The 10,827-nt window shown below is 33.1% G+C and overlaps 1 protein-coding gene across 9 annotated transcripts in view; it reads left to right on the forward strand.

Annotated features, from left to right (window-relative positions):
• The window catches only part of SNCA (synuclein alpha), a 106,593-nt gene extending 101,518 nt beyond the window's left edge, over positions 1–5,075 (forward strand). For all 9 annotated transcript variants that reach the window (XM_019741167.2, XM_019741170.2, XM_019741168.2 and 6 more), the window contains exons 5-6: positions 2,238–2,321; positions 4,479–5,075. In XM_019741167.2, coding sequence (XP_019596726.1) covers positions 2,238–2,321; positions 4,479–4,511 — 117 coding nt within the window. In that variant the 3' untranslated portion in view covers positions 4,512–5,075. The remainder of the gene's footprint in view (positions 1–2,237; positions 2,322–4,478) is intronic.
• Positions 5,076–10,827: the final 5,752 nt, after the last annotated feature.

The following is a 10,827-nucleotide window of genomic DNA, read 5'->3' on the forward strand; positions in this document are numbered from 1 at the left end:
TATATACCAGTAAGAAAAGGTGAATACAAGTCATGTGCATACATTATTTTGGCACCCCCGGTATTGTATTAGAATTTCCTCTATGGTTTCTCAAACTCTGGCCCCACAATTAAGTCAGTTCTACAATTCTTTTAAACTTTTGATTAAGATAATTTCTCAGTATAAACTACAGTGGTTATATAAATGAGTGCAATTTTATGACCTGTATTTAGATCAGAATAAGGGGTAAATATTTACTTTGTAAACTGTTGACATTCAAAGTTCAATTTTAAAAGGAGTGGGTAAATGCATGCTTAGAAATGCACATACTTTTAAAAATAAGCAGTTATTATGTACTTGCAAACTGACTGAATCAGTAGTTGAAATTAACATGGATTTCACTTGATCCCAATATATAACCAATCTACCAAACAAATTCACAAGTAACATCCAACATTACTTGGCTGAACTTTGAAGGCTGTACACCAACACACCAAAATACACACACACCAGTAACATTCACCAGTCTAGTTGTACCTCATTAGTGATAGTGAAACAACAAACAAGCCCGTTCTACCATATTTATTGGTCCAGTCTATATAAAATCTTCTAACAGGTTAGAAAAGTAAATCTCTATTTCTCAGTTTAAAAATGCATGGAAACAAAATTTACCTATTTTTAGCCACTAAAAGTTACCTAAATACTAATAGAGGGTTAATGATATTATTGGCTCCTCCTAGTTAAAAGAGGCATTGCTGCCCCGATTTATCATTATGGTTGTTTGATGCTTAGAGAAAATATGTTGCTTGCCCAACATCACAAGAGATCTGGAAGCTGAGGAAGCTAGGACTTGAACTCAAGTCTCATTGATGCTACAGCCTTCCTGTCTAACCACACACAACAGAACCTATATTCTTGACTTGTATTAGGTGAAGCATTATGGAAACAGTATCTTTACTCCACCTTTAGACGTAAGACAGTTAGGGGATGGTTTATATTTAATTTTTTATATATATAAGTTGGATTTTTTGGTTTATAAAAAGAGTTGGGCAGAGGAGGGGGGATCACTAAACTTCTCTGCCCAGCTAACATAAGCACGAGCATTGGTTTGACCTTTTCTCATGGTCAGCCATTTCCTCATTCTTCTTCCTGTCAGTCACTTCCGTGATGAAGACATGAGGAGATATTATTTGTATGAGGCATATTTTTAAACATAAGCTACAAGTATATTGGCTGAAGGGCTACTTGATCTCTTTACGTAAGTCCATTTAGGCTCACAGTGCTTCTCTGCTCTTTAACTTTTCAATGAACTTTATCTTTTTATAATTACTTTGCTGGAATAAATGCAAAGCATTTATTGAAAAATAGTAATAAAACCATGATTACTTCTAGTTGAGCATTGTAGTATCCTATTTCTAAGGCTAGGTACCTGGAAAATTGTCTGACCATGTATTTGATTTTTCTCCTCCAAATATATATATATATATATATATATATATATATATATATACACACACACACACATATATATGTATATACATATATACATATATATGTGTGTGTGTATATATATATATATATATATATATAGTTTAAATCTTGAAATTTCAGGAAAAAATTTATTTGCCATCATTTAAAAATATATTTAAATGTATGCTTTGACATTATAAATGGCTCTAACATAAACATTTATTTAAAAAGTAAAAGTAACATACACAACTACTCAAAAAAAGGCATTTTTAATATTTTGCTGTGTTTTCTTTCAATCTTTTTACCTTTGCATCTCAATTCTACACAGGTTTTGTCCACAATGTATATGATACTTTATATCCTGCTAAACATTCTATTATGAATACATTCTCATTTTGATATATATTTGTATAATTCTCACATCATATTAATACATGTCTTCATAATATCGAGTCGTTGAATGATAATTTCTTTTAACTCTTCTTCATCTTTTGAACATTTAACAATGTTTTACTGTTGTCACTGACCCTGTGAAAACCACCTTTGGACTATTTCCTGGATAGTGAATTACTTGGGCAGAAAACTTGTGCTGATAAACAACACATGTTGCCACGATGTTTGTTCAAAGGCCCTGTATAGTTTACAATGCCAGCAGTAACATTAAGGAGTGCCATTTTTACAAGATCCCTGCCAGTAATGTATATAAGATTTTTTCAAAATGTTTGTGATGTTCAAAAGTGAAAAATGGTACCTCATCATATTCTTTTTTGCTTCCATTTAAATATTAGGGTGAAGAAGGAGCTCCACAGGAAGGAATTCTGGAAGATATGCCTGTGGATCCTGACAATGAGACTTACGAAATGCCTTCTGAGGTAAAAGCTTATATATATATATATATATATATATATATATATATATATATATATATATATATATATTTTTTTTACTCTCTAGATGAACCAGTTGGCAAAATCCAGTATATGTTTTATGTGGACAACTTGCAAACTAAAAATGGTTTTTACATTTGTGAAGGTTGTAAAAAAAAAAAAAAAGCAGTAGCAACAGAGATCATATGTGGCCCACACCCTAAAATATCTACTAACTGGCCCCTTATAAAAAAAAGTCTGCCAACTTGCATTAAGGAATTATTTTATTAGAAATCTTACATTCTGAAATGGAAAGTTAGAAAATTGACTGAATGCCCAAAAAAAAGTAATTATTATTTGCCATACATTACCAGTGGAATGTTTGCCTAGTAAAAAAAGTAACCACAAATTTATATAGTAGAAAGATGATAAATAAATGGTTTGCAACAACTGACATAATTCAGTACAGCATTTTAAACAGTATAATTTGATGAATTTTATTTGAAAATGAAGTTTCTTTAGTTTAAAATATATCACAAGGGCAATTAAAAAATACTTTTAGATGAATGAAACTGACTCAAGAGAAAATAGGAGATCTGAAAAGATCTATAGCAAAGAGAATGAATTATTGTTAAAACCTACCCACAAAAAAAGTCCCAGGACCAGATGGCTTCACTGGTGATTTCTGCTAAGCATTTAAAGAATAATTACAGTAATACCAATTAAATACAATTAATACTAATTAAATCACCTTCCAGAAATAAAAGATGGCACACTCCCCAGCTGATTCTTTGAGGACAATATTACCCTGATACCAAAACAAGCTGTCATAGAAAAAGAAAATGTATTATCGCTTCACTAAAAATTGTTAAAGTGTGTTGTAGTTAGGTTATATATTATTCTTCCCTGCATCATTAAAAGGCATACTGATAATAATCCCATTTACAGAAATTGAGATTCAATTATTTCTTTGCCTAATTAGATTTTACCAATATTTTAGAGTATTTTTATGCATGGCACAATGCTAAACACTACATAAAATACAAATAAGAGTAACTGATAAGACCAGGACACAGGAGTGTATACTCCAGTAGGTTTGCTAAAATCAAATACAAATTCATTCCTTCATTTATTTGTCATGATTCCTTTAACAAACATTATTGACCATCTTCTATGCCAGTTATCACAGAAGCAAAACTATACAAGCTAAGAAAATATAACATTTTAAATTATCTGTTTAGATGACTTAGGAGAAATTTTATAGAGGAAACAGTGTTGATCTGGGTAGGCGGGGTGGGAAATAGCATAGGCCAAAATGAAAGGACATTCTAGCACAAGGGAATGTCAGAAGTGAAGCATGTATATCTGAGGATGCATAAAGATTTATCTGAGGAACCGTAATTAAATATGCTTCAAGCTTTGGGAACAGAGAGAATAGTGACAGGTTACAGCTGCAGCAATGGGTCAAAGACAAATTGTAGAGTACTAAAACAACCTTTTCATTTTAATTTGTATGTTATTCAGAAAGCAACATGTTATTAAAGGTATATTTGCTTGATTTTAAGCAAGATCCTGATATTATTAAAGTCATTCTTTCAGAGTACTAATCTGACCATTTTTGTTAAAGCCATTAATATTTTTATTGTGGATTATTCCATATATTGTATGGCGGGTGGAGAGTTGAATAGAGGTACTAATTGAAGCCATGGATGAAGATGGAATTTTCATTGGGAGAATGAAAGGAGAAAAAAATATGTAACTTACCGTTAAATGTCTTACTTTCCATCTAAGGAAAGTAACTTTGGAAGAGGCATTTTAGCCCTCTTGGTTTGCTTCTCACATTTTACAGGTGAGGAAGCTGAGAGCCAGATAGGCTAATTTATCCTACAGGAGTAGGTCATATGACTGTTAAATGGAACATCTGGAAGTAGAATACAGATACCCTAACTCTGACTACCGGCATAATTCGCGTTTGTATTTGACAGGAAGACAAAACTTAAAAATAAAATTATATTGTATGTAGCAGAATAGTTTCAGAACTGTTATGTGTATAAGCTTTATTACAGGTGGTGAGCCATGTCCTAGCTCATTCACCCTAAATCCTTAATTACTGATCACCTATACTAACTCTGCATGTTGTCTTTCTGATTTTTCTAATATTAGGAAGGATATCAAGACTACGAACCTGAAGCCTAAGAAATATCTTTGCTCCAAGTTTCTCGAGATCTGTTAACAGATGTTCCAACCTGTACAAATGCTCAGATCCAACATGCCCAGTCATGACATTCTCCCAAAGTTTTTAATAGTGTATTTTGAAGTCTTCCATCAGCAGTGATTGAAGTATCTGTACCTGCCCCACTCAGCATTTCAGTGCTTCCGTCTCACTGAAGTGAATATATGGTAGCAGGGTCCTTGTGTGCTGTGTGGATATTGTGGCTTCAAATATAAAATATTAAAACAAATTAAAAACACCTAAGTGACTATCACTTATTTCTAAATCTTCACTATTTTTTTGTTGCTCTTGTTGAAAAGGTGTGATTTACTATCGTATATTATAAGATTTTTAGGTGTCTTTTAATGATTCTAAGAATAGTGATGTATTGTGAAATTTGTTAATATATACAATACTTAAAAATATGTGAGCATGAAACTATGCACCTATACATATTAACTATGAAATTTTACTGTCCTGTGATGTGTTTTATTAACTTGTGTTTGTATATAAATGGTGAAAATTAAAATGTTATCTCATTACAAAAATCTTTTTTATCCATCTCACTTTAATAAAATCATGCTTATAAACAACATGAAATAAGAACTGACACAATTAAATATAAAGTTGTTGACAGCTGTTTGAAGGAGGGGAAACTTTAAAGGAAGAGAAATTTTAAAGAAGTTAAACAGACACAATGGAATATTAACCCTTTACTCTGGGAATTACCTGAAGCAACACTACCCAAAGTATGTTCTGATGTGCACTGGTGCCTTAAGAGGCTATACTAAAGATGTAGACTTCTTGGTATAATGAGTGTAAAATGTGATCTTTACCACATCCCCTTTAGATAGTTTTGAGACGCACTCAAGGCTCTGAGGGAAAGAACCTAACTCTGTCTAACCCAGCATTTCTTTTTTGTTGTTGTTGTTCAATAATCAGAAATTCTTCCCCACCCTACCCCCAGGAAATAACTTCAAGCATCTCTCGGAACTATCAGAAAATCACCTTAAGAAGTGTCAATTCTCTAGAGTTATAAAAATCTCACAGACTCCTTTAAATTCTGTTAAATTGATGAAATCCAGTATGCTTCTTTAGGAAAGATTTTTCTGTTTAAAAAGATCCATTAACTCCTGGGTGCTGACAGTAAACGTGACAGTGAAAACCCCATATAAATAAACTGATTTTTTTTTTCTTTTTTGGTTTATCATTTTACTTATTCAGGAGAAAAATGGCACAGACACTTTTAAAAGTAGTTAGATCAATGGAATAGAATAGAGAGCCCAGAAATAAATCCTCGCTTATATGGTCAATAGTCTACAACAATGGAGGCAAGGATATATGCAATGAGGTAAAGGCAGATTCTTCAATAAGTGGTGTTGACAAAACTGGACAGATATATGCAAAAAAAGAAAGAAAAAAAAAATAGACCATTTTCTTAAACCCCATACGAAAATAATCTCAAAATGAATTATAAACTTAAATTTAAGATATGAAACAATAAGCCTTCTAGAAGAAAACATAGGCAGTAAACTTTAACATCACACTTAGCAATATATTTTTGGATATATCTCTGAGCAAGAGAAACAAAATAAACAAATGAAGACTACATCAAACTAAAAAGATTTTGCACAGCAAAAGAAACTACTGAAAAAGTGAAAACACAACCTGAATGGGAGAAGATATTTGCAAATAATACATCCGATAAAGGGTTAATATCCAAAATATATAAAACACTCATACAACTTAACACCAAAAACAAACATCCAATTGAAAAATGGGCAGATGACCTGAATAGACATTTCTCCAAAGAGGACATACAGATGGCCAATAGACATATGGAAAGATGCTCAATATCACTAATCAGCAGGGAAATGCAAATCAAAATGACAATGACATACTATCTCACACCCGTCAGAATGGCTATCATCAATAAATTAACAAATAACAAGTGTTAGTGAGAATGTGGAGAAAAGGGAATCCTCATACACTGTTGTGATTGTAAATAGGTGTAGCCACTATGGAAAACATGGAGATTTCTCAAAAAATTTAAAATAGAGTTGCCATACAATATGGTAACTCCACTTCTGGGTATCCGCAGAAAAAAAAAGCACCAGCTTGAAAAGATATCTGCACCCCTATGTTCATTGCAGCATTACTAGTAACAGCCAAGATACAGAAGCAAGCTAAGTGTCCATCCATTTATTAAGTATCTTAATAAAGAAGATAGGGTACATATATACAATGAAATATTACTCAAACATAAAAAAGAATTAAATCCTGTCATTTGCAACAACATGGATGGACCTAGAGAGTGTTAGGCTAAGTGAAATAAGTGAGACAGAGAAAAACAAATATCATATGATCTCACTTATACGTGGAATCTAAAATAAAAAAAAAAAATAATGGATAAATAAAACAGAAATAGACCCACAGATATAGAGAACAACCTGATGGTTGCCAAAGGGGAGGGGTTGGGAAATGGAGAAAAAAAATCACTAGTAGAAAGTATAATTTTATGAAAGAATATTCTAGAAGTACTAGGTAGATTATATGTAATGGTGAGTTATTTAATGTACATTAGACATTGGTGAGGAATGAAAGAGGAATGCGTGTAATGATAATAAGTAATCATGGTCACCATAGAAACCTCTTTTTAACATAATTGGAAAGAAACTACTACCAATGTTAAGCTAGCTGCCTGTGTAGTCTCAACATGGACAGAACTGGTATGTCTCTTGTTCCATTGTTCCATTTATGTGTTCTCCTAATTAGGAAAACAACATGGAAATTTTTAAAATCTTTGTACAAAAAGCATTCTGGTACTAATATGGGCACAGAAAACACCATGGGAAGATATACACCAGTAGTGGTTATTTTGTGCCAAGCAAGTAAGCAAAAAGTTGTGTAAGTCACACAAGGCTTTTTAGGAAGCTTGTCTCACATCTACGGCTCAGATGTCACCTGAGAAGTGGCCTGAGGGTTAGTCTGATCATAGGTTTCTTTTGCAGACATCATTCACCCAAGTCTGAGTTACTCAGTCTCATATGACTCTATGAGGGCTTTAGAAAAGCAGGCCAGGGTGGGCTCTGGTATACAGCTGGCAGCACAAGAATCCGTTGTGTGGTCTGGCATTCCAAGTTGGATCTTTCTCAAAATCTTCCTGCCAGTGTGGAATCCCAATCAATATAGGGGCACAGTATGTACTCTCAGCACCTAGGTGACATTGTCTTGCAGAGTGAGGACACAACTATGTAAAAGAACCCTTTAGAAGTCTATGGAATGAGGTAGTAGCCTCAGTTTTCTACATATATTTATTAGTATGTTTCTATTTTTCTACAGATGTCTATGTCTGGTATAAGTGATATATATATATATATATATATATATATATATATATATATATATGTATATGTGTATATATACAATAAATTTACATATATATAAAGTTTATGATTTTCACTTATACTTAGTAATGTAATTACCAAATTTATAAATCATAAACCAGAAAGGCCACGAATGAAGAATTTGTATTTTTAAATAATATTAATACTTTAACATTTTATAATAAGCTTGGATTTTTCTAGGTATATTTTTGGATGTAGTAATGCTCTATTTTATCCTTTGAGTAAACCTAGAATTGAAGAATCCAAATGCAATAGAATACATACAAGACAAAGTACTTCAAAATATGATTTTAGTTTTTATATCTGTTATTTATCTGAGATTTCCTTTAATGTTTTTTCTGCTACACTAGTATCTTTGATTTTGTAAAAATCCAATAGCACAGATGGTATATTGGAAGCAGTTTTTAAAAATTCCTTCAAAGAGTCTCTAGTAAGTTTTTCTGATATAACATACTTCTAAAGTCAGGTAGGATTGCAAAGGACATTCCAAAGTTCATCCTGCAGCCACAGGTTAATGTACTGGAATAGCTTCTCTTATGAACCTTATGAAAATACATCCCAGAGTCCCTTAAAGGTCAGTGACCAGAAATTCCCACTGTTTCTATGGCAACACAGCAAGATACGGTGCCTTGGAAATGTGCTGTATTTTAATTAGGTTCCTCTAGGGCTTCATAACTGCCGTTTGTAGGTAAACTAAATGCCAGGTTGCTTTATAACTTGCAGTGAGATGCAAGCTAACTGGGATCTGCAAATGTCAAAGCTAAGCTAGGCTCCAGTAAGTCAAATCTAAACAAATAAAGTAACAAGTCTATATGTTTATCTTAAAAGAGAATACAATACTCTTTACCTACAATAGTCAGAGATGCTTGCTTAATCAGGCTGGCAGCAGTAGCAGTGAGGATCCAGGATTCTAAAACTCACTATCTAAGTTTGACTCCCAGCAAGTCACTTACTACCTTTTTCACTTTGAGCAAGTTGACCTGTTTCACAGTGTGTCTGTTTCCTTGTCTGTAAAATACCTCACAGCAATTTTGTATATATTAAATGAGTTAACATAAATAGAATACTTAGGACTATGCCTGGCCCATAGGAAAGGATCAATGATGTTAGTAGTAGTAGTACTAGTAATGATAGTGTTGGGATGGTTTTTCCTGCAGGTCCCCCTAAGAGTTCAATCCCCCTCCTCCTCCCTCCTTATGGGAGCTGTCTCCTGCAGGCCCTCTGGCTCAGAGCTCTGTCTCCCTCCTCCTCCCATACCTTATCAGAAATGTCTCCCTCGGGCACCATAGTTAGAGGCCTCCCTGTCAAAACAAAGTTGATAGATCATAGCTGCTAGAGACGGATCTCCCATCCAGATTTCCCCCACAACCCGGAGGCCTAAACATATAAAACAAAGCGCCTGACCCCAGTTAGTGCTCAGTTCTCTGGGAACAATCCCACTGAGCCCGCTGGCGTAATAAAGCTGGGTTCTCCCTGATCTCTGTAAGCCGCTTGGGTCTCTCGGTCCTCGTCACTCTTCCGCAACAATAGTAGTAGTAATAGTAGTCATAGAGCATACTGTATTTGTAAAAATAAATAAGAAATAACAAATACTAAAATGTTTCAAAATATTCCTTTATATTTTCTCAATATAAAATAGTAATAATATCCAAAACACCCTTGAAAAAGAAGAGCAAAGCTGGAGCATCATACTCCCTGATTTCAAACTGTACTACAAAACTATAGTAATCAAAACAGCATGGTATTAGCATTTTAAAAAAGACATAGATCAATAAAACAGAATAAAGAGCCCAGAAATAAACTCACACATATATGGTCAATTAATTTATGACAAAGGAGCCAAGAATATACAATAGCGAAAGAATAGTCTCTTAAACAAACGGTGTTGGGAAAACTGGATAGCCACATTCAGAAGAATGGAACTGGACCACTACCTTAAACTATATACAAAAACTGACTCAAAATATTATAGGTTAAAGACTTGAATGTAAGACCTGAAACAATAAAATTCCTAGAAGACAACATAAGCATTAAACTCCTTGGCAATGGTCTTAGTAATGATTTTCTTTTTCTTTTTTTGCTATCCAATACCAAAAGCAAAGGTAACAGCAAAAGAAAAAATAAACAAGAAAGACTTGTACAGTAAAGTAAAAAACGTCTTTAGAGCAAAGGAAACTATCAACAAAATGAAAAAGCAACCTACAAAAATGGGAGAAAATATTTGCAAATCTCATATTTTTATATATTTGCAAAATATATAAAAAACTCATATAATTCAATAAGAAAACAAATCTGATTAAAAAGTGGAAAGGATCTGAATAAATATATTTGATCTGAATATATTAATTTTTTCCAAAGAAGACATACAAATGGCCAACAGGCACATGAAAAGGTGCTCAACATCACTAATCATCAGGGAAATGCAAACCAAAACCACAATGAGATAACACCTCACACCTGTTAGAATAACTATTATCAAAAAGACAAGAAATACAATGCAATATATAGATCATGTATCATAGAATTGTATACTTGAAACCTACATAATTTTATTAACCAATTAACCCCAATAAATTTAATTTTAAAAAAGACAAATTAAAACTGTTGGCGAGGATGTGGTGAAAAAGGAACCCTTGTGCACTGTTGATAGGAATGTAAATTATACACGCTATGGAAAACAGTATGGAGGTCCCTCAAAAAATTAAAAATAACTACCATATGATCCAGCAATTTCACTTCTGAGTATTTATCAAAGGAAATGAAATCACTAACTCAAAAAGATAGGTGCACCCCCAAGTTCACTGCCGTGTTATTTACAATAACAAAGACATGGAAACAACCTAAATGTCCATTGATGGATAAATTGAAAAAGAAAATGTGATACACACACACA

Source organism: Rhinolophus sinicus, linkage group LG02 (assembly GCF_036562045.2).
Source record: "Rhinolophus sinicus isolate RSC01 linkage group LG02, ASM3656204v1, whole genome shotgun sequence".
NCBI classification, from domain to species: Eukaryota; Metazoa; Chordata; class Mammalia; order Chiroptera; family Rhinolophidae; genus Rhinolophus; species Rhinolophus sinicus.